The 24470-nt window shown below is 40.0% G+C and overlaps 1 protein-coding gene across 2 annotated transcripts in view; it reads left to right on the forward strand.

Annotated features, from left to right (window-relative positions):
* PAK5 (p21 (RAC1) activated kinase 5) overlaps positions 1 to 24470 on the forward strand; it is a 316229-nt gene that overhangs the window by 202909 nt on the left and 88850 nt on the right. For both annotated transcript variants that reach the window (XM_010355272.2, XM_010355273.2), the window contains one exon: positions 5619 to 5833. In XM_010355272.2, the coding sequence (XP_010353574.1) occupies positions 5630 to 5833 (204 nt within the window). In that variant the 5' untranslated portion in view covers positions 5619 to 5629. The remainder of the gene's footprint in view (positions 1 to 5618; positions 5834 to 24470) is intronic.

Here is a 24470-nt window from a genome sequence, read left to right on the forward strand (position 1 = left end):
GGCATACACTTAAGGCAGGGCAACCCACTAAGTTAGGGACAGAGCTGGGCTGTCTCTGAGAACAGGTTGAGGGCTGAGATAACCATGAAGATGTCAGAGCAGAAATGGGGTATGGGAGTCTGGGGATCTGGATTTCCTTCAGTCTCTTCTATGACTTAAGACTTACCTTTCATAGAAGAACATAGGGTGACTGAAACCATCCATCAAAGCAGTGTTTGCTGTGAGTTTTGTAATAAACTTTGAGAAACAAGGATTCTGGGATCTGTTTACTATCCTCTCCTAGGAACTAAACTAATATTAGCATAATAAAGACCTTGAAATGTCCCACAAAGGGACCTTATGTAATTCATTGTTTCCCAAACTTAGTTAGCTAAGGAACCAACTTGGTTAATGCTGAATCAAACTGCCAGGTGAATGTTCACATAATGATACAAATAATAAAGTGTTTAATAATGAAACAGACCAGGCGCGGTGGCTCATGCCTGTAATCCCAGCACTTTGGGAGGCCGAGGCGGGCGGATCACGAGGTCAGGAGATCGAGACCATCCTGGCTAACACGGTGAAACCCCATCTCTACTAAAAACACACACACACACACAAAATTAGCCGGGCGTGGTGGCGGGTGCCTGTAGTCCCAGCTACACGGGAGGCTGAGGCAGGAGAATGGCGTAAACCCGGGAGGCGGAACTTGCAGTGAGCCGAGATCACGCCACTGCACTCCAGCCTGAGCGACAGAGCCAGACTCTGTCTCAAAATAATAATAATAATAATAATAATAATAATAATAATAAAATAATGAAACAAAGAGATGAAGAAATATTTCACATTAATTCTTGAATTGCCTGCTTTTCAACCTGTGGCTAACTTTCTGTACTGAAAGATACCTACCCAGCTGTTAGGAAGTAGGTCTGCTGGACACGGAGGAGTGAAAGGAGGTATGCTGTGCCCTTGGTTTACATGGGTGCTGAGCAGCAGGGATCTTTTCTTCTATGGAAGAGGCTGCTCAGCTTCACCTGCTCAGTGACACAGTTTGTAGTTTCTCAGAAAGCGCATTTCTGGAGAGACGTGACAGGACCCAAGAAACCTCATCATCCATACCAACTGGATTCCCTAAGAAGGGTAGGACGGTGTAACTGGCAGAGAAGGTAAATACAGGGCAGCCATACATTGCTCTCACAAGTGATTAAAAGCTTGTGTTTTGAGATTCTAAATCTCCAGTTTTACAAGTTTCTAACCTGGGCTCTGAGCATCTGTTTCCTCTTCTATGAAAGGGCGATGACAATAACACCTCCTCTGCAGAAAAGAGTTAGTCTAGCAGGCTTGAGGATGCATATCCTAGAAAAAAGCCTATTTGCAAGGTTGGCCCTTGGTTGGCATCTGGGAACTTGGATTTTAGGAAGTTCCTCACCATTCCCTGATAAAGAATGGCTTATTGTGCCTAAACTATTTATGCATTAAAAAAAAAAAGAAAAAAAAAAGGTTTATGTTGAACCCTTGTTTTCCTCCTGGAATTTAAATATGGACTAAGCAAGGGTGCCTACGTGACCAGTACCAAATAAAATCCTCAGGCCCTTCATCTCTGATGGGCTTCCCCGATAGATGGCATTTTACGTGTGTTGTTACAATCAGTCCTGGGGGAATTAACAACAATCCGTGTGAGTTCTCTAGGAGAAGACCTCTGAAAGCCTGCACCTGGTATCCTCTGGACTTGGTCCCATGCCCCTTTTCCCACTGCTAATTTTGTTTTGTATCCTTTCACTGTGATAAATCATAGCCATGAGTATGACTGTATGCAGAGTCCTATGAGTTCTCCCGGTGAATCATCAAGCCTGGAGGTGGTCTTGGGGACCCGTGAGAGAGGGCTGCCATGAATGTGGGATAAGATGCATTGAACTTTTAGTGCCCTAGTAAGTAGACTGAACATGAGCACATCACAGAGAAGAAATCATCTGCCAAGCAGATCTTCACTTTCCTACTAGGCATCCCTCTGTCCCATGGTGCTAAAAGGCACTAGGACCCTGTCTCTGTCTTTTACCTGAGTGTGGGCCTCCTCCTTGCTAACAGAGTAGTAGACACTGCTGATAGAATGTCACGATCCATCTTGGAGATTTTGTCTCTGCATCTGTGAACTTCCCAGGAATAATTGCTTCAGGATTTAGAGCTGTTTTGTGTTTTCCTTTTAAGTTGTTCCTTTGTAACTCTTTAACTCAAATTTACTGGAGAGATAGAACTGTTTGTTTGACCATTAAAATTATAGTTGTGTGGTGTCACAGGATGCAGTGTATGTAGATTAATTCAGCTGTGCATTTCCTCTTCACAACTCTCTTATTTAAACACAGAAACAGTATTAGTTCATTGATATTTTCTTCTGAATACTCTCGTTGAGTGGCATAGCAACCACTGGGAAATTCACAATGAGAAAGGGAATAACAAGACATTTCTATTCTGCCTCTAAAAATATTTGGCCTAGCATTTTCAGTGCTTGTTCAGGTATGAATACAGGCTAAATAACTCTTCTCAAATGATTTTTCTGAAATAATTTCTGTCTTGCTTTTTTAAAAAATGGTCATAGCTAAAGTTTCTTAAACTGTCAAGCAGACTCAGCCAACAAATGGCCAAATTATATTTTCAAATGTATTTTATGCTCACTAAATAATTCTGAGAGATGGCATATAGAGCTAATTATTGGTGTAATTTCCTGCCACTGAAAACGTTCCGGGTCTTCAACCAGATAGTAATATCACAATCAAAACTCCTTTGAGTTAGCACTCAATTGTGTAGCAGCTAATATAGTTACCCAGATTGGATGTTGTTACGTGAAACTTTGAAGCAGCTAAAATAGAAACCTAAAAATGGCAAGCATCTGAAGATGCAAGGTAGAGGATGATAATCACGGTTTTTATTATGTTGGCTTTTTCTGTATAGCAGTCTGCTCCAAAGCATAATGGTTTAAAGCAAAAAAACATTTATTTGTGTCTTGATTCTGTACTTCTAAGTCCAGTTCAACGGGGTAGTTCTGCTGGTTTTGACTAGGCTCTCTCATGTGTATAGCTGCTGGTCAACTGGGCAGCTCTGCTTCTCAGGGTCGACTAGTTGCTGGCTGGGGAGACAGGTAACTGGTATACACAGCCCCTCATCTTCCAGCAGGATAGGTTGGCTTTGTTTTCATGCTGACTGCCGTTTCCAAGGACAGCAAGAGGGTGAGCAAGCACCAGTGTGCAGGCACAGTGCGTATTGGTGTCATATTTTCTCTTGTCTCATTGGTCACATCAAATTTTATATCCAAGTTCAGAGTCAGTGTGGGAGAGGCCTCCTTGAAGGCATGGATACCAGGAAGAATGAAACCTTGTGGACCATTTCTGCAGCAGTCTGTGACAGCAGGATTCCTTTACTTCTTTACACTTTGGTTTGGGTGTGCCCGAGTGTTTAAGGTCAGCTCACTTGTATTTGTTGACCTACTTGTAGTAAAGTACTTATAGAATTGTTTTAAATTATAATTATATTTTCCAGGAAAGAAATATATCAAGGTAGTTGAAGTCCTTATAATCTTTCATCCATTTTCATTACAGCCCTTCCAAATTAGTCTGAAGTAACAAGCCGAATGAATGTGATGGGTTGTGATGGAGTCCAGGGAGTGAAGGCTATGAATGATCTGAGCATTGCTGAGACAATATCTATGTAGGTAGAGGATGGAAAAAGAACTTGAGAAAACTGGAAGGCATGGGAAGACCCTGCTTACTACACAGCGACACGTGTTCAAAAGAAATAACAGTTTTAACAGAGAATGAAGGGAGGTAGAGAAGGAACAATGGGGAGAGTGAGAGAACACGGAGCTCCAACCCCTTGTGCTATTTACTGAATAAATGTGCTGTTCAGGGTGATTTTAGTCCATCAACAAATATTTTGTGAGCCCTACTATAGGTCAGGCAAACAGTAATGAAAAAGCAGGAAGCATCCTTTCCCTCATGGATCGTACATTCTAGTAGTTAAAACAGACACTGAGCACACCATTACATGTAATTAATTACTCACAAGTGGATAAATGCTGTGAAGAATATATACATAGAAGTGTAGGAATATGGGCGCCATGGCTCGCGCCTGTAATTCTAGCACTTTAGGAGGCCGAGGCGGGCAGATCACGAGGTCAAGAGATCGAGACTATCCTGGCTAACACAGTGAAACCCCGTCTCTACTAAAAATATTTTAAAAAAAAATTAGTCTGGTGTGGTGGTGGGCGTCTGTAGTACCAGCTATTCGGGAGGCTGAGGCAGGAGAATGGCGTGAACCCGGGAGGGGGAGCTTGAAGTGAGCTGAGACTGTGCCACTGCACTCCAGCCTGGGCGACAGAGCGAGACTCTGTCTCAAAAACAAAAAAAGTGTAGGAATATATGACCCACTATTCCAGTCCAAGGACTGAGATAATCTTCCTCAACAAATCAACATGTAGGCCAAAACATCATCTTTTACAATGCCCATGGCAGTGTTGTAAGGATTCCCAAAATGATAATTGTTCTATTCACAGATGAGTAGCTGCAGAAAGGAAAACACAATTACCTGGGATCACAGTGAATAGGTGACCTACCTGGGATGCAAACCCGGGTTACCTTATGTGTTTTCAACATCATAAAGCATACTTTGCCTATTTTACATATTTTCTAGAGGTGTTCTAGTCACTGGCTATGTTTCACCTGCGTAAATGATGTTGTTTCAAACAGGTAAAGTACACTGTAAAAAATTGTAAATATAATATGCAGTGAAAAGTGAGTCTTCCTCCCTGCCTTCTTCCCCTGGTTCCCTTCTCTGCAGGAAATATCAGTCAACTTTCTTGTATATTTGTCCAGAGGTGTATAATTAATACTTGAAGTAATTACTTTGTGGTAGATGTTTTTCTAAGTGCTTTGTAAATATTTACTTGTTTGATCCTTTATGTGGTGACTATCATTATCAACCCATTTTTCATGTATGTATATATTTTATTCCACACAAATGTTTTGGATTTTAAGTACATACCAAAGTTTGACATGTTTCTTCCTGTGTACTGGTCAGCTTTAATAATGCTATATAACAAACAAGGCCAAAATCTCAGTGGCTTCATTACACACATTTATTTCTCATTTGCGAGTCAGCCGTGGCTCAGTAATTTCTCAGTTGGGCTTGCCTGGTCTTGTCTTCAGACTGGAAGTTGGGCTTGTGTCTGCCCTCATGCATCTCTCCTTCCAAGACCTAGGCTGAGGAAGTGTCATCTACCTGAGAGAGAGATCTTTGTGGCAAGAGACAGGAGCACAAGGAAAAAGTGGAAACATACAATGCCTCCAAAAACTTCTGCCCTGAACTTGCTAACTGTCTCTTCCATCCACAGTAAAGCAGGTCACATGGCCAAATCAAAGTCATTGCGGCAGGGAACTATAATCCACATGGCAAGTTTAAGGAGAGAACAAAAAAATTTGAATAAAATTATTAAATTTACACACCCTGAAAATTCAACTTTTATCTTTTGCAGCTGGAATCTAGAGGAATAACTGAAAAGATGTTGCCCTGAATGAATTAACAATAGCTTTCTCATGGTCTTCTGCTGGCAAGATATAAACAGCTGACTCTATTCTATTTATATTTCCCAGGTTTTGGCATCATGTTTGGGAAGAAAAAGAAAAAGATTGAAATATCTGGCCCATCCAACTTTGAACACAGGGTTCACACTGGGTTTGATCCACAAGAGCAGAAGTTTACCGGCCTTCCCCAGCAATGGCACAGCCTGTTAGCAGATACGGCCAACAGGCCAAAGCCTATGGTGGATCCTTCGTGCATCACACCCATCCAGCTGGCTCCTATGAAGGTATGGCGAGGGTTCCATCTTTGGGTGGGCTTAAGAATCATGCTCTTATTTGATGCACTGCATCAGCTTTATAAGCAAGCTATAAAACGCCTAAACCACGTATTTTTTTTAACATTCACAGATTATTCACAATTATTCTTTCATGATTATAATTTTCACCATTTCTTATAAATTGCAGCACATGAAAAGGAACTTTGGCTTTAGATGTGATTTTTAAAAATCAGACACATAAAATGTGATCACAAAATGGGACATTTTTATTTCGGCTTTAAATGTGTTTTTATACTGAAGCGTGTTATCCATCCACTCTGGTTAATATTGGCAATAGCCTCTGACCAACATTAGACCATCTTTTGTTGTTTTCCATTTGCTCTCAAAATATTTAAACTTTTCTTTCATATAAAATTTACTGCCAATAGATTTTAATAATAATATTTATAAATATATATACACATGCATATATAGGCATATACATATATATGTTTTATATGATCAAATATGTGTATATATATACACACAAACATATACACACATATTTATTTGTCTTTATAGCTTTCAAATTTGTCTTTATAGCCTAAGAGAGAGCTATTGCGAATAAAAGCAAGTAATTTGAGTCCTAGAATAAGATATAATTTATCTTAAATATGTAGCTAGGAAATTTTTGGCAATAAATTTTCATAAAAGTAATTACATGTAAGCAGAAAGCAGACCCCAAAAAATTTCAATTATGCAAAGTTACTACAAAGAAAATCCAAGAATTGCAGTTTTCTTCTGCACTTCAGAATGATAAGAATTCTATAGACTATCAGGCAATTGTCCAAAAGTTCTCTATGGGAGTTAAACATCATTGACAATTATAATGATATTATCCAGTGGACCATTCCAGAGTTTCATAATCTATACAAAACTTGAGTTCAGATTCTTTCCTTGCTCATTATATTAGTAGATATCTGTGCTATTTGAATATGTTATTCTGCGTTAACATGAATACTGCATAAACTGTATTTGAATAATATGCAGAACAGAACTGAATGCATTTTTAAAGGGATGCAAAGAAAGAGTGGAGCTGATACATTATGGGAAACGCTTATGAAACATCACCTGACCTGACTAAATTAGAACTGTGAGTCCATTGTTCATGCACAGTGCTGGTCATTCTATTCTGGTATTGAACATATGAGTCTGTTCTGCCCAAAGATCAATACAGAGTCTTATAATTCTGCATTTTGTGAGTTTGATTTTCTGGTAGAATTTCAAAACTTTTCAAACCAACTAAAATGTTAAGTCTACACACACACACACAACTGGATATTTGAGAAGATAAAGCTTTGGGAACAAAAGGAGGCTGTCATTTTAAACAGATATCAACTGATATTTATTAGAAACTGACTAAACAAATCTACTAGTTTGTATTTGGCAATATCTTACCATTGAACATAATTTTCTCCCTAAGAGAAGGCTAACACTTAACTGATGATCATATAATAAGGTGGACCATATCTTTAAAAAGTTGGGATTAGAAAAAAACTGCTTGTTTAATTTCATTATTTTTCTTATATCCCAAGTTTTTACAAAACCCAGAAAATGGAATGAGCAGTGTGCCCTGAAAAGTCTTCTACTATTTGTCACCATGGTGAAGGAAAAATTCTCACATGAAACTAGGACTTATTTTCTTACCCTGGGGTATCATAATCATTATCATTGGATAAGAAACATTCTAGACAGAAGCAGAGTCTTAAAGAAACATGCTAGCTGAAGACCCAGGACATGCACCGTCTTGTTAGAGTGTATGCATTATTTGGTTAGGACAAATTGTCATTTACTTCACCATGGTTTTTCACTTGTCCAGATCCTAGCAGGTCCTGTTTGGGAGCAAAGAAAGAGGCTCTCGTCTTAGTGATAACCCATCATGTTCAGTGGATGTGGGATTTAGTAGAACCTTCTACTTCATTTCTTCCATCTCCTAGGTGGGCTGGCTCGTTATCCTTTCCTCTCTGACAATCATTCCCACTGAGAGTTGGAGCAAGATTTAGCAACTTCTAAGCTGCTAAACCTTGTGCTTCTCTTACTCACTAGCATGGGCTTTCCAGCCCTTGTGCCAAATGCATGAGCATTCAGTCCATATGAAATGAAAAGACTAAAATATTAGTTATAGACACTTAAATGTTCACTGGGTGATGACTGGAAGATGCATCTCAAGTATAGAGCAGGTCCTGGATTTCTGCAAATGAGACTTCAGGCACAATTGTACCCATCAGGGAAAAAATAAAATAAAAACAGACAAGGAGTGACTAAAACAAGATCCAGCCAAGTTGGATCTCACCCATAAAGATTAAGATTAATCAAATCAATTTAACTGAAGGACACCCGAAAAATCCAGTACCTCATACTAACACTAAACTCCCATAAAGCAAATCTTATCTTTCTCCAAATATGAGTATAAATATTTCCCCACATATGAGTTCAGTTAACACCATTAGCAGACAGTAGACAATATTGGTAGTCAAACAGAATCCTGTGACTACCAGACTCTTACAATAAGTAAAAATTAAAAGGTTTAAGGGGCCAAACTATGTCATATAGTTTGCATGATCCAATTTTTCAGGAAATGGCTTCTCTGGAAAAATCTTACAAGTCACGTAAGAATGACATATTATAAAGTATAGATAATGTATCTCGGAAGTCAAAAAAGTCCTTGAAATAAGAAGTAATGAATAAATGGGCAGAAAAGACTGAATATAGTCATGCAGGTTTAAAGCCATTTTGGCAAAATTATTTAAGTTAAATAGAACCAACCATTCTAGTTGGTTTGGTCAAAGTGTTCTTTAAATTGAGAAAGGAAAATGAGAAAAGAGATCATGACATAAAAACAGTCAATGGAGGAAGCGTGTCACCCCTGATGTTGTGGGAAATACCAGTTCTTCAGTACTTGTCAGCAAGCTTCAGCAAGCTAGTTCCGAGTGGAAATCTGCCGTAGCCACCAACACTCTTCCTTGATTAGTTAGGATTTCAGCTGTTCCTGTTTAGAACCTCATGCTTACCCATTGTCACGCTTACCCGTACACACCTATCCTCTGTGTAGACTTATTTAGGCCAGGGTTTCTCCAACCATACAGTAGATCAGAATCACCCAAAGAGTCTGATAAAACACAGATTGCTGGGCTCCATTCTCAGAGTTTCTGATTCAGTAGAACTGGGATGGGGCCCAAGAATTTGCATTTCTAATAAGTTTCCAGGTGGTACTGATGCTGCTGGTCTGAGGATCACACTTTGAGAACTTTGATTTAAGTAGTATAAAGGAATGTATCCACATAAGGTATAATCAATGTGAGTTTGCACTGGCTGAGATTTCCAAACTGTCAGAAATTTAACCAGAAGCCACCAGTTAGCTTGTACTTGTGTCAAAAGTTTGTGTGCCCAAACTTTTGGGCTAGCCATGTCGGCCATGTAGGCTAGCCAAGATAACCTGAACACCCGGAGGGGGAGGTTCCCTTTAAAACACTTGGCAAATATCGTTGAGAAACTCCTTTTATATCTCATGTGATTCTGTCCATGAGAACATCATAAGCAATATTAGCAAAATCTGTGCTGCATTAGATGCATTACGTAAAGGGCAGGTTGAATGGTCATATTTGTTTGTGATTGCCCAGTAGTTCTCAAGCTTAGACTTTCATAAGAATTTCCTTGGGGGTGTATTATAGCTCACATTCCCAAGCCCCATCCTAGGGATTTTGATTCAGTACGTCTGGAGTGAGCCTGATAACTTGCGTTTCTAACCAGCTCTCAGATGCTGCTGGTGCTGCTGATGGATAGACATACTTTAAGAACTGCTGTTCTAGGTGGACTAAAGCCACAACATAATGATCATCCTTTCCCTTTGTTGCAGCCTAGAAATCATTTGAAATGCTAAAAAAAAAAAAAAAAAAAAAAGAAGAAGAAGACAATATTTAAAAGCTTTTGTAGCGTCTACCTAAAATGAAAAAAGCATATCTTAACATTTGCTTCATATTTCTTTTTAATTTTCAAGTAGAATTATATAAATAATATTAAATAGCTTTATTTGGCATATCTGAATTTTATTAAGTGATGTCATAATGTATATAATCTCTAACTTACTTTTTTACTTAATATTATTTTGAGATAAATTCACATTGATGTGTAGAAAATGAGTTTATTTAAAAATTACTCTAGCTTTTTTTCAATCTATCCATTTCTCTACTAAGGGATATTGTCAAGTATTTGCTATTATAAATATTAATAATATTGTCATGGACATCTGTATTTGTGTCTTCTTGGGCCTATGGTGAAAAGTTTTCTTGCAGTGGTTCTCAAAAGTGTGGTGTAAACCTATGGGGGTTCCTCAGACTCTTTTAGGGAGTCTACAAAATTAAAGTTTGCTTTTTTTACTCTCGTTTCCTGTGTATACAAGGGAGAAGCTATATTACAAGTGATAATGTCATTGATTGATGGATGCTTAATGGATCGTGTGCTTATATTCTTATGTTTTAAATTTTCTTGACTGGGCACAGTGGCTCATGCCTGTAATCCAGCACTCTGGGAGGCCAAAGCAAGATTGCTTAAGTTCAGGAGTTTCAGACCAGCCCAGGCAACGTAGCAAGACCTTGTCTCCACTAAAAAAAAAAAAAAAAAAAAAAAAAATTAGCCAGGCAAGCTGGTGTGCACCTGTCATCCCAGCTACTGTGGAGACTGAGGTGGAAGGATCACTTAAGCCGAGGAGGTCAAAGCTACAGTGAGTCGTGATTGAACCACTGCACTCCAGCCTGCATAATAGAGCAAGACCCTGTCTCAAATAAATAAATACATTTATCAGTTTTAATATCTAATGCAGTGAATATTAATAGATATAACATAAACTAAGGTCTCTTTTAGGTCATCAATAATTTTAAGAGGTTTTTGAGACAAAAAGGTTGAGAACCACTGTCTTGGAACTTATATTAAATGTGATTATCTGTGACTTCTGCAACTTACCCTGCCCACACTACTGACTTTTTTGTTTTTTTAAATGAAAATAGACACTTTTGTCTTTTTTAGTTGGCCAGCAATCTTCTAATCTCTACAACCTTTTCAAAGTTTATTGAATACAATATTCATCCCTTTTTGTGTATACTATATAATTTATCTGAACCAGCTGTTTTCAAGTTTCTTAAATTGCTAGATCCTTATTTACCATTCCTTTTCTAATTTTAGCCTTCAAAGCCTTCCTAACAATCTTCTTTTTATCTTTTAAAGATTGAAGAGTCATAGAGAAGACCAGTGCAAAAGTGACTCTGACTTAGTTTTCTTTGTCTTTGTAGTCTTCAATATTTTATAATCTTTCAAAGCTGAGGTTCTGTCCCTTCCTTTTTTTATCGACTGCTGCTGACTACTGTTTTAAAAACCTCTCTATTCACAAAAGCAGGTAAAATGAAGAGAGGTAAATCTTTAGGTCTGGCCATCCCATTCTTGAAGACCACTGTTTTATTTTCTCTCCCGTCATAGTTTATGTTGAAAGTTCATCCAAGATGGAGTCTATTTTAATTACTCTGAAATTCTCTACCTTTCTCTATTTTTGTGATTCTCAATTTTGCATTGTGTTTAGAGCTATATCATTTTTCATAGTTTTATTTCCATGGGATTCTCTCTGTCCTTGAATAGTTTTTAAAATCTGCTTTCCCAAAATACAGGGCAACTATCTGACATTTTCTAGCATTATTTCCCTTTGACCTAAGGTAACAGTTTTCCCCAAGGTTCCTCCTCAATTACACATAACTGATGTGCTCTTCCTTGTTACTCAGAGTTAAGCCAGAAGGAGTTATTTCTTTTAGTGCCTCCTTTACTTTCTGAGAGTTGCTGCCAAGCAGTTTAAACTGTTTCCAGATGTTTGCCATGCTCCTAGCTGAGTGAAGCTCCCAGCCATTCTGAGAGCTGGGGCTGTCCCCTCATGACTTTTCTGGCTCCCTTAACAGGTCTCTTCTTAAAGGTCATAGATTAGATTCCCCATTACTTTCCTATCCTCATAAATCGGTGTTTTTTGTTTGCTTGGTTTTTGTTTTTGTTTTTGTTTTTTTGACTCTCCCTTCTTTTAGACCTGTTTCTGCTAAAATATAATGGTGAGCCTAGAATCATCTTTTTTGCAACATGAAGTCCAATGCCTTCATGTTCACTGAGCTGGGTCACCGCTTTTCATTTCTAAGTTCTCATCTGGGTGAACATCAGGACACTTCTAAGAGGTAACAATGGAGCCAGGAGAAGACCTTGGAAAGAGATATATTCAAAGGAAGGAGGAAGAGCTAGTCCCAAGACCCTGTGGCAGGAACAAGCTTGAGGAGTTTAAAGGAAAAACAGATCATCTGTTGGGTAGAGCAAAGCACGATGGGGAGAGGGGTGGGGAATACGGCCAGATGGACAAGTAGGGATTGGATGGCACAGGGGCACTTTTGGAAGCCACAGTCATGAGTTTGCTGTTTTGTGAAGCCTCTGTGCATGAAGGACACAGATCTCAGATGAAGACATGGTCCTATTATGAAATGAATTGATCTATTTAAAGGTCAGACCCAATGTATAGTGTACCAAATATATTGATCTGATATGTAATCCTGCAGGTGTTAGAAGTATATTAGTCAAATGGTTGTGAACAGCTGGTATGCCGGAAGTCCTTCCAACTTAATGATTATCAGAAGACATTTAATAAAAATACAAACCTTCTTAAAGAGGAAAGAGTGTATATGTTATAAAGATAGTTAATTTCACTGCTAAGCAAAATGTAATTATAAAATGAAACCCATTAGGCAGATTACCTATGTTTTAAAACCTCTCGTCAAAAATGCCACTTCAGAAGAACTGCATTGAGTTCTTCAGAACCAGAGCCCTCAAGAGGAAGAGAGATTGCTGATCCTTTGTTAAAGTTGTTTATATTATCTTTATACTTGCAAAACCAGTGAGGACAATGGACTTGGACACTCACATTTCTCTCGGTGCCTATTACTTCCTGGAATCCCTCGTTCCAGTGTCAGTATGCCTTTTCAGCCCTCCCACCACCACAAAGACTGTGTAGTAGAAACATCACACCGGCCCCCATTTTCTCATTTGCCTAAATTCGGGAGATGTGGGCAAGGTACCTTGTTTCCAAATAAAAGAAGAAATCCAAAACCAAAGCCAGATTTATCATATTTCTTCATTTTTATGATCCCATCCAATCTGAAAACTTTGGCAAAGCAGTTTTTCATTGTATTAATGAGGTTATTATTTGATGTGTACCATGTCAACACACCATCTTTCCCCATAAATGTCTCTCTCTCACACCCCTTTAAAAGTAACAAACTATATCAGCCACTAATAAGAACCATCTTTGTTTCCATCAGTGTTTTGCAGTGTTTTACGTAAGTCACTTTAAGGGTTCCTTAAACTTTGAGCAAACTTGAGCTCACATGGTCTAGTTGTTACTCTAAAAAACAAAAGCTGATGTTTTCAGAGAAGACAGTATCACCCCAGGGAATTTATCCCTGCAGGTAGCCACCTCTTCCTCCATTTGGAGGACGGCCAATGTTAACCACACACCTCCAGGCCTCTTGGCAGGGCCATCCTGGTACCCAGTGTGACAGCTCTGTAATCACAAATGGGTGATGTCACAGCTGTCACACCTGCAGCTCCCTGGAACCAGTGGAGAATAACTGGACGTTCATGGTCCATGATCCTGGCATTTGGAAGACAGCTCCTAGGCTCCCAACTAAAACTGGGTCACTGAGACCCCATGAATGAATGCTCTCAGTTACTCCCCATCAAGGAGTAACTGTAATCTGTTGCCAAGGATTATTAGAAAATAATCCTTCTAAATCAAAAGAAAAAAGGCATGTGGCTCTCTGTGACTCCCACTCATGCTTAGAACTTGAGAGATTTAATCTCCTGCCACCCTCAAGACCAAAGTAAACACAAATTGAACTGTACCATTTTAAAGCAATTGTCAGTTATAGGTTATATTGAAAAGTTATTTACTACCAATTGGTGGTTAGATCTATACCTGAAGCCCTCTTCTCATGGTTCAAAATGCTGTTCCCAGCATTCCTGCAGTGGCTGTGTTCCCCTACTGTAACTCCTGGGAGGAAGCGATAGAGAAGAACCCACACAGGGATTGCATATACTGAGGGGTCCTGTGAGTACCTCCACTTGAGTATTTTACCCCAACTCTACTCCCAGAGCGGAAGCTGGTGTGAAGGCAATGCAGGTGTCAAATCTATAGTAATCTCTAGTTTTTGTTGAAATCTCTTAGGCAACAGACCTGACCAAAATCAAGAGTATGGTTACCAAACATCGGATAGTGTTTTACAGAGTACAAAATATTTAAGATTTATTCTTTTGTGGCACTTATAATAACAAATAGTTTTAACCCAGTTGTACAGATAAGTCTTGACTGAGTATGATTGATTTGTTCAAATTCACCCAATTTCTAGGTTGAACCCAGTTATTTATTTATTTATTTAGAAATCGGGTCTTACTCTGTCACCAAGGCTGAAGTGCAGTGGCACGATCATAGCTCACTGCTACCCTTGTACTCCTGGGCTCAAGCAATCCTCCCACCTTAGCCTCCTGAGTGAGTAGCTAGAACCACACATGCACTCCACCATCCCTGACTAATTTTTTATTTATTTTCTTATGAACACTGGGTCTGGCTATGTTGCCCAGGCTGGTCTTGAACTCCTGGCCTCAAGCAATCCTCTGGCCTTGGCTTTCCAAGTCAAGAGCCCAGTTCTAATACCATAAACCCAGCTGCATTTGGTTGCTACATACCCATTGTTTAAAACTCCTGTGCTCTTCTTCCCTAAAGTGTTAATGATTACTTTGTGTATTCCCTCCCTCAAAGTATTTGCTTTCGAAATGAGGAGCATAGGAAAAAGACAATCATAATTCCAAAAAGAGAAACTTATATTGCAATATCAGACAGGTAAGTGGGATGGTGGTATTTTTGAGCAGGGGACATTTTCCAGTTTGCCTCAAGTAGCACAAGAAAGATTGATAGGCCTGCAGAATGTTGGCAAAAAAAAAAAAAAAAATCATAAGAGATATCACTAATTACTCACTGGCCCCATGTACCAGATGCTATGTTCCATAGGTGCTTCACATACACCATCTCTGTAGACTAAATTATTAAACTCGATTTTTTGGCTGGGCATGGTGGCTCATGCCTGTAATCCCAGCACTTTGAGAGGCCGAGGCAGGTGGATCACTTGAGGCCATGAGTTCAAGACCAGCTGGCCAACATAGGGAAACCCTGTCTCTACTAAAAATACAAAAATTAATGGGACATGGTGGCATGCACCTGTAATCCCAGCTACCCTGGAGGCTGAGCCATGAGAACCACTTGAACCTAGGAGGCGGAGGCTGCAGTGAGCAGAGATCACACCACTGCAATCCAGCCTGAGTAATGGAGTGACACCCTGTCTCAAAAACTAAATAAATAAACTCAATTTTTCATTCTTCTCACCACAGCCTCATAAAGGGCTGAGTTCTTCCCCACCCCTTGAATTTGCATGTGACTTGCATGGCCAATGGGGTGATGTGAACAGACTTCTAATGGACAGCTAAGATTTCCCTCTGTGCTTATGCCAACATCATAAGAATATGCCTTAGATGACAGACTGCCTGCATCTCTGAAACTTGAAGCAGAGCCACCCAGCCCAACCTCATTGTATGAACCTGAGTGTGGGTGGTTTGTTGTGCAGCCTTATAGGACAACAGACTGATACACTATCTTACTTAGCCCCATACCAGCCTTTTCAATTAGAGAATAGTAACTCCATCTTTTGGGTAAGGAAAGCAAGTCTTAGAAAGGTTAAAGGATTTGTTGAAGATCCCACTTCTGTAACTGGAAAGGCCCAGTACTCAAACTTTATACTTATCTGACTCCAAGACCCGTGCTTGTAATCACCACACCACTGTGCCTCCTGGTAATAAGTATGTTTGGGCATGAAAAACTGTTATATGCATAAATGATGCTAAGTCAGAAAACAAAATTGCTTCCTTCTTACCTTTTCACCTTGCAGATTGTGTAACTGAGACTCAGGTAGGCACAGTGGTTTTTCCTAAGACTGCAGAGCACATTAATGTCAGACATTATATCTGTGGGTAAGGAATGCTTTTGATTTGATCATGTAGAAATTCCAGATTTAGCCCATGAGCTCTCCCTTGAGAATCTGAAAAGGACATCATTATAAACACCTACCTGACTATGATTCCCTATCATTACTGCCATATGACTTTATTTTTCAGTTGTAGAGTACTCAGAGCGCTTTACGGAGTCTTTCATTATGCATGTAATCCATGCAGTCTTCTCAAGGGAATTAGGCAGAATATTTAAATAGGAAATGTCAATGAAATCATACAATGAGAAGCAAATGAGTGAACTTTCAAATGTGTGCCGCTCACTCTTGCTCCACTATGACCTCGATGCTCCCTGAGCTCATCATATTTTAGGTCAAACAGCACACCCTCCAGATCACAAGCGTGTCTCCAGAACTGTGTTGGTTTCCCATGGTTTCCCATAGAGTAGCCCTCTCTGAACTCCTGACAGGCTGAACTCATCAAATAAGGACAGCTGTGCTTTGATAGATGGGAAATTCTATGTAATGTGAAATGATATTCTCGGGGACATCTTCTTTTCCCCAGCTCTTCTCTCCCAGCAGTAGTGACCTAACTGAAAATAATCCTTCTAAATCAAAAGAGAAAAGGCATGTGGCTCTCTGTGACTCCCACTCATGCTTGGAACTTGAAAGATTTAATTTTGTCTCTCATTTAGCATCTTATAGAAATTGGGACAGTAAGATGGCAGCTAGAGGCTGCTTTAGTGGAACTATCAAATCCTATCCTTTTTAATGTTTTATTGTGTAATTTTAAGTGGAAGCATTATGCTGCCAACTTTATACTGATGATAAATCTATCACTTTAAAATCATTTCCAAGCAGCACATCACTAGCTAATTGATTGGATGCTACTACTGTTACCTTTAAGATTAAAGCCTGCCCAAGAAGGTACCTAAGTGTTTGCTAGAATCACTGAATCCATCACCTGTTGAGAATCTTCGTATCAGCTTTCTATTACTGCATGACAATTACCACTAAGTTAATGGCTTCAAAGAATGCATATTTATTATCACAGTTTCTCTGAGTTCAGAGTCTAGGCATGGCTTAACAGGATCTTCTTGCTCAAGGTTTCACAAGGCTGCAATTAGGGGGCCAGCTGGGCTTCATTCCCATATGGAGGCTCAAATGGGGAAGAATCCACTTCCAAGCTTATTTAGTCAGAATTCTGTGGGCAGAATTCTTTTCTTTGCAGCTGCAGAATGCGTGACAGCTTGCTTCTTCAAAGCTAGCAGGAAAGCAAGAGCTAATCTGCTTGGGATATATATATATGTATATATCTCATAATGTACTCGCAGAAGTGATATCCCATCAGCGTTGCCATATAATGTAAGGTAACCATGAGAGTGACATCCCGTCACCTTTGCCACGTAACATAACACAGAAGGGACAGCCTGTTACGTTTATTGTATTCTATCGGTTAGAAGAAAGCCACAGATCCTGCCTATACTCATGGAGAGGGGATAATCAAAGGCATGATCACCAGGAGGTGCGAAACATTGAGGGGTCACCCTAGGGTCTATCTACCCTGGTTCCCAATGTCATTCCCACATGCAAAATACATTCATCCCAGCCCAAGATCCCACAGTCTCATCCCATTGCAGCATCATCCCAAAGTCCAAACACTCATCATCTAAATTGTGATTAGGTATTGATGGAGTGCTTGGGAGTAATCTATTACATGTAGCTGCTGGGGCACAATTCCTCTCCATCCATGGACCTATGAAGCTAAAGAGACAAATTATATGCCCCCAGCCTTTCCAACATATAATGGTGGGACAGCGCAGGATAACAGGTGTAAAAATTCTGATTCAAAATGGGGGCAGGGCAAGGGCAAGCGGGTGGAAGGTAAAAAGGAATTACCGGTCCGTGGCTCTTCTGAAATCCAGCCAGGCAAATGTTAGGAGTTCCCTGATTACATTTCAAGGCTTGGGAATGGCCCTCTATGGCTTAGGCTCCATCCTCAGGGTTCTTGGTTCTGCCCTTCTTTTTCATGAAAGGCAGCACATGTTTGCATCCTGAGTAGTTTTATCAGCATGCTTTCCACTGCTAGTAAAATTGGAAGGGTCTGAAGGCCTCCTTTATTTCATACTCTTTTTGTCCCTTTCAGGCCAAGTGGTCAGTATTCCTGATGAAACAATTTCTTAAGAACTTTGTAGAGTTTGTGTGGATTCACTGCAGTTCATTCCACTAGCTGAAGCCATATCCACAGATATTTTAAAGATAAACCTTCCTGTTCCTTGGCCTCCTTCTGAGATGACTGAGGGACAATGTCCGTATGCTTCCTTGAGGTTTTCTGGCTCGATTGAGAAGATCTATAGGTCAAACCCTTAATTTATTAAATGAGCCTTTCATGTAGCTGCATACTTTTGTCTTCTGATCTTTCTAAGTTTCTAACAAAGAGCTGTACAGTCACACTCAGAGTTTTCCCTAGTGCATGCTCTCCTGAGAGTGAATCTCTTCATTTTAGCATCTGTGCCATCTAGAGATCATCGGAATTTTTTACATTGTCAGATTCTGATTCGGTTTTTTAAGACAAATTGTCCTCCCAATTTTCCTCTTTCCTCACACATTTTACTATAAGCAGAAAGAAGAAACCAGGGGGTTCCTTCAGCACTTCTTGGAAATCTTTATACAGCCAAGTTTATCACTTTCAATTCTGCTTTCCAGATAACCTCAGGAGACTATTTCACCAAACTTTACATTACAAAGGATTCTCCTTCCTCCTTCCTTCAGTTTCCAATGAGTGTTCCTCACTTTTGAGCCTTCACCATCAGCATCCTCAAAGTCCAGATTTCTGCTCTGAGTCTGCTCATGTCATTTAGGCTTTTTCTACCATATTCCTCAAAATTCCCCCAGCCTTCACCCACCTGGTTACTAAACCCCTTCCACATTGTAATGGATTGAATTGTGTCCCTCCCAAACGTTTATGTTGAGGTGTTAACCCCCAATGTGACTTTGTGTAAAGATATGGACTTTAGAGAAGTAATTAAGGCTATGTGAGGTCACAAGGGTAGGACCCTAATCCAATAGGGCTGGTGCCTTTATTAAAAAAGGAAGAGCTCAGTCATGATGGCTCACACCTGTAATCCCAGCACTTTGAGAAGCCAAGGCAAGAGGATCACTTGAGTCCAGCAGTTCAAGACCAGCCTGAACAACATAGCGAGACCCTGTGTGTATTTTTAAAAAATTAAAAAAGAAAAAGAAAAAAAAGAGGAGGAGGAAGAGACACCAGAGGTGCCCACCCAGAGAAAAGGCTATGTGAGGATACACGTAAGAAGGCAGCCACCCCAGTCTGTGTTATTTTGTTATAGCAGCCCAAGCAAACTAATACTCACATTTATAGGTATTTGCTATAGTAGTTCCCCACTTCCAGGTATCAAAAGCTGTATTAGTTTTCTATTGCTATGTAACAAATTACCATAAATGTAACAGCTGAAAACAACACACATTTGTTAATATCCTTGCAGTTTCTATGGGTCAGGAGTCTGGCACAGCTTCACTGACTCCTCAGGTCTCAGGATGCTGAAATTCAGGTGTCAGCTTGGCTACATTCCCCACTGCCTTCCCATCCAGAGGCTTGACAGGGCAAGAATTCACTTCGCAAAATTCATTTCCTTGCAGCTCTGAGGGAATGGGGTACTGAGGCCAGAAAGGAGAAGAAGCCTGGTTTGTTGATGAACAGGCAACCCCATAGGCAAGCAGGCTCAGTTGTGCCAGGGATGCTCTGAGACCACGTGGAGCACACCTCACAAGTAGCCCAGCAAGGAGCAAGGAAGCTGGGACATCTACCCACCAACTCCAAGGTTTCTTGGTTGTGGGTTGCTCCCAGGAGTTAATTCCCTGACAGTTCCACACTTGGTCGTGCATTCCCCAACAGCCAGAGGACACCTTGTGGTAGAGAGACTCGGGGATCCTTCAGCATGAATAGGAAATGTCTGCAGGTGGCCTCTGGGGTGGACTGAGGGGATAAAGGCACAACACGGGTGGCAACTGCTATCAGTATAATATCAACTTTCATTTCCTTAACAGATGTTTATTGTGCACCTACTGTGTTCTGAGAGAAAAAACAACAGTATTTGGTCTTCATCTCCATAGCATGCACAGTCTAGTGAGGGAGAAAGAATTATAAAGACAAATGAAAATATAATGTTATAACAGAAGTATAAATATTTTGTTATGAAAGCTTTGAGAACAAAATGACTATACTTCCTAGAAAATTTTGAGAAGATATAACTTTGGATTTTATAGAAGAGTATAATCTTATATTCATACCTAATGAATGAATATTCCTATGTAAACAAATAGTAACTTTACAAAGAGGCAATGACAATGTATTGCTTAAGAGCCCTCTGGGCCGGGCGCGGTGGCTCAAGCCTGTAATCCCAGCACTTTGGGAGGCCGAGGCGGGCAGATCACGAGGTCAGGAGATCGAGACCATCCTGGCTAACACAGTGAATCCCCGTCTCCACTAAAAAATACAAAAAAAAACCACTAGCCGGGCGAGGTGGCGGGCGCCTGTAGTCCCAGCTACTCGGGAGGCTGAGGCGGGAGAATGGCGTAAACTCGGGAGGCGGAGCTTGCAGTGAGCTGAGATCCGGCCACTGCACTCCAGCCTGGCGGCAGAGCGAGACTCCCTCTCAAAAAAAAAAAAAAAAAAAAAGTGGATATAACAGTACTACCTCACAGGGCTGGAGTAAGGATTGAATAGCTTAATACATTAAAACATTAGCAGTCAAGAAATAAAAAATGAATCAAACCAAATGGTCACATGTACAAAGTATAATGAAAATTCACTTTTTTAAGAAGAGAACAATATTTTGAGTTTTTCTCTCTCAATTAGTAAAACAAAAAATATACATGTATGTCTTCATCATTTTAGGAATACTATTTGGCATAATTTATATGTAACTCTCTAAACCATACAAGTGTGAGTTCTTAGAGTTCTTATAAATTAGAATGGAAAGGCCAGGAGCAATGGCTCATGCCTGTAATCCCAGCACTTTGGGAGGCATGAGGCAGGAGGATCACTTGAGGTCAGGAGTTCGAGACCAGCCTGGCCAACATGGTGAAACCCTGTCTCTACTAAATTCACAAAAATTACCCAGGGGTGGTGGAGAGCACCCGCAATCCCAGCTACTTGGGAGACTGAGGCAGGAGAATCACTTGAACCTGGGAGGCGGAGGTTTCAGTAAGCAGAGATCGTGCCACTGCACTCCAGCCTGAGTGAAAGAGCAAGATTCGATTTAAAAAAAAAGAAAAGGAAAAGAAAAAACATTGAATGGAAAAATACCCCAGATCTCTTTTACTCGTGGGTGCATTCAAGTGTGAAGTTTCTAAGGGCAGGCTTCCAGTGGTATCTTTCCCCTGAAACCTGCAGGCCACTGCAGTGCTGCAGGCCATTGCTCCCACCAAGAAGCAGGAGGCAGAGCAATGACTGCTTGCAGCAGCATCTGACATCAGCAGCCCTCACCTCCCGCCTCATGGGTCAGCAGCATCTTTGCATGTGAGCTGTGAGGCTGGAAACCTCATTGGCTGGAAACCACAAGCCAAGTTCACTTTCTGAAGTCTGTAGGTGTGGGGAAAAGGAGCACTTTTTAAACAACACTAAGGAGAGGTGCATGGGGAAATAGCTTTCTTCAAATCTCCGTGTCCTAAAGCCAGAGCTCACTTAGGTTAGAGCAGAAAGCTGGAGAAACAGCTGAATGTGATAAACCTTCTCTAGAAATGAAACCCTGTGGTATGTTTAGCAGATATTTTTATCTATAGAAGAAAATGTGCTTCCTTTGAGAGTTATTTCTAAAAACTTTCATTTTTATGTTTTCACCACTTGAGAGTACTAAGTATTCATCATAGGCAGCTTAGCAAAATTAGAAAACTACAGAGAAAAAATAAAGACCTGTCTTTTTTTGAATTTTGAATTTTGATGTATTTCTTGCACCATTTTAACACAGACACATGTGCGTACACATACACGGAAGAATGAGATTGTTGACTATATTTACGCAGTTTTGATTTCATCTTTTCACCAAATTTCAGGGGTTACCAAAGTTTCTTGGTTCTCAGTAACTTGTCACAGCACCTCCTAGAAAAATAAATAGATAAAAATAAAAGCCATTCTATTTATTAGGTAATTCAGTCCAAACTGTGATTATGTCATAACAACAAATACCTGTAAATTGCAATTTGTAAAATAATTAGATTTCATTCTGAAACGCGGGTGAAATGTGCAGGCCTGCTGGACACTGCCTCACTTCTCCAACCTTGGAACCAGGGTGGATACCATACCCTCACCCTCATTTCCTGTTCCACATTGATTTTCACACAGGACTTTCTGTCTGTTTTAGGTCATGGCAACTGCCAGATGCACCACTTTACATTTGATGTCATCAAAATACATGTAGTGTAATCTAATGTTGAAAGATGCACTAGTAATTGAGAAGGTATCTGACAAGTTAAATGTTGTTTCCTTCAAAATTTTAAAACAGTCTGCCACACCATTGTGAGTTTGCTGCAGTTCCCTGGGTTACCTTGGCATACAGTTTGGGAACTACGAACTTAGTCTCATTACACTGACTGCAAGATTATTTTTATTATTTTTATTTTGTTTTCTCTTTCTGTTTTTGTTTGGGGTTTGCAATATTATTTTTAGTGGCCATATTAGAATTCTACAGATGTGTCATAATTTTAAAACCCTCTTATTGTTGGAAATGTATGTTGATTGTTAGTTTATTTTTTATTGATAATTTCATTGTCTTCAAATGGGTAAGAAGCTCCATTCTGGTATGTAAAGGTAGAGTCTTTGAATCCACAATTACTACCCATAGTTATTTGGCCTATTTATATACTTACCTTGCAGTTTCAGAGCCCAGTTAGCCCAATTAGCTGGTGGCACCTGCAGTCTTGAATGCTATGATTATCCACCTTCTAAATCCTATGATCTTCATGGTTTTGTCACTGATTTGATTTGGGGAACAATGAGCCTAAAACAGGAAACTATTTTTTAACCCATCAGCTGTGCTTCAGATTTTCAAGTTAATGAATAAAAATAAAGCCAAGGAATTGACAAGCCTATAAATTGTCAGCAACCAGAGAGAAATTAAACCTATGAGAGCACAGGGAAGAAATGAAGACAGAGCCAGGCACAGTGGCATGCACCTGTAGTTCCAGCTACTGGGGAGTCTGAGGCAGGAGGATAATTTGAGCTCAGGAGTTCAAGGCTGCAGTGAGCTAGCATGGTGCCTGTGAATAGCCACCGTACTCCAGCCTGAGAAACATAGAAAGATCCTGTCCCTAAGAAAAAGAAAAGAAAAATATATGAAGACAAATAAAAATCATTGTGAAATTCAAAAACGTCTTACTTTTGATAACTTCATACCAAAAACCTGGGCACAACACTGTGTCCTACACCATCCGTGGGTACGGTGCAGCGAGGGAAGATGTCAGGGGACTACCTAGGACGGTGCATAGCTTCTTGGCACAGCATTGTAGAAAGTAGGCTCATATTTGAAATTAGCTCTTCAATTAAGGGTACATCCTCAATGGATTATTATTCCATTAGCTTTAAGCTAGCATGAATCAAGTCAAATGAGAGGGCATCGGGGGAGAGAGTGAGAACATCAAGATAAAGGAGTTCTCATCAAATATAAGGAGATGGTGTTGAAGCTAAAGCTTATGAAGGTGGTGGAGGTCATTGATGGTGGAGGAAGAAGTGGTTTGGAGGTGATGGAGGTGGTTGAAGGTTGTGGAAGTGGTGGTGGAAGCTGTGGAGACAGTGATGTCAGTGGAGATGGTTGGTGGATGTGGTAGTGGCAGTGGTGGTAGTGGTAGTAATACTTTTTTAACCTTCATGAAAGGCTACTTGTAGATGTAAATGGCCCACATCTATTTTATGCCCAGTTATAAAGTTCTGTTGCCCACAAACCAATGTGAAGAATCCTTACTTAATTGCTTATAACAGATTCATTGTTTGTTTGTTGTTTGTTTGTTTCTGTGAGATGTGAACTCACTTTAGGATACAGGACTGGGGCTCATAGTCAGTGACATATTTGAATACATATTACCCCATTTAAGCCCCTGTGAGGTAGGTATTATCCTTATTTTACAGACTGGGTGATCTGAGGCTCAGAGAACCCAAAGAACTCATCAATAGTCACACAACTTGTCAAATGGCAGAGCTGAGGCATTCTCCACCCAGCTCAGGAGACTCCAGAGCCAGGGCCTTGCCACAAAGCATAAAGTTGTGTTTGAGATGGCTGTGAGTTGTCAAGGGTATAATGGGAACATTAGCACATTATAAGAGAGAGAGGTAAGGAGAAAACATGAACCTTAATTTCAAGAAAACAGATAAGTTGGAAGAAATTCTGTTGCCTTTATCTCTATAATATTTCTATCCCATCCTGGACATGGCATAAAAATCTTCCTAGAAGCACCTTCCAAGTGTTCAAATTCTACTGTTTTCTAAGGTACTCACCATATCAATACCTTTGTTAGGTATTCAACGTTCA

The sequence above is a fragment of the Rhinopithecus roxellana genome, chromosome 13 (assembly GCF_007565055.1).
Source record: "Rhinopithecus roxellana isolate Shanxi Qingling chromosome 13, ASM756505v1, whole genome shotgun sequence".
Lineage (NCBI taxonomy): Eukaryota > Metazoa > Chordata > Mammalia > Primates > Cercopithecidae > Rhinopithecus > Rhinopithecus roxellana.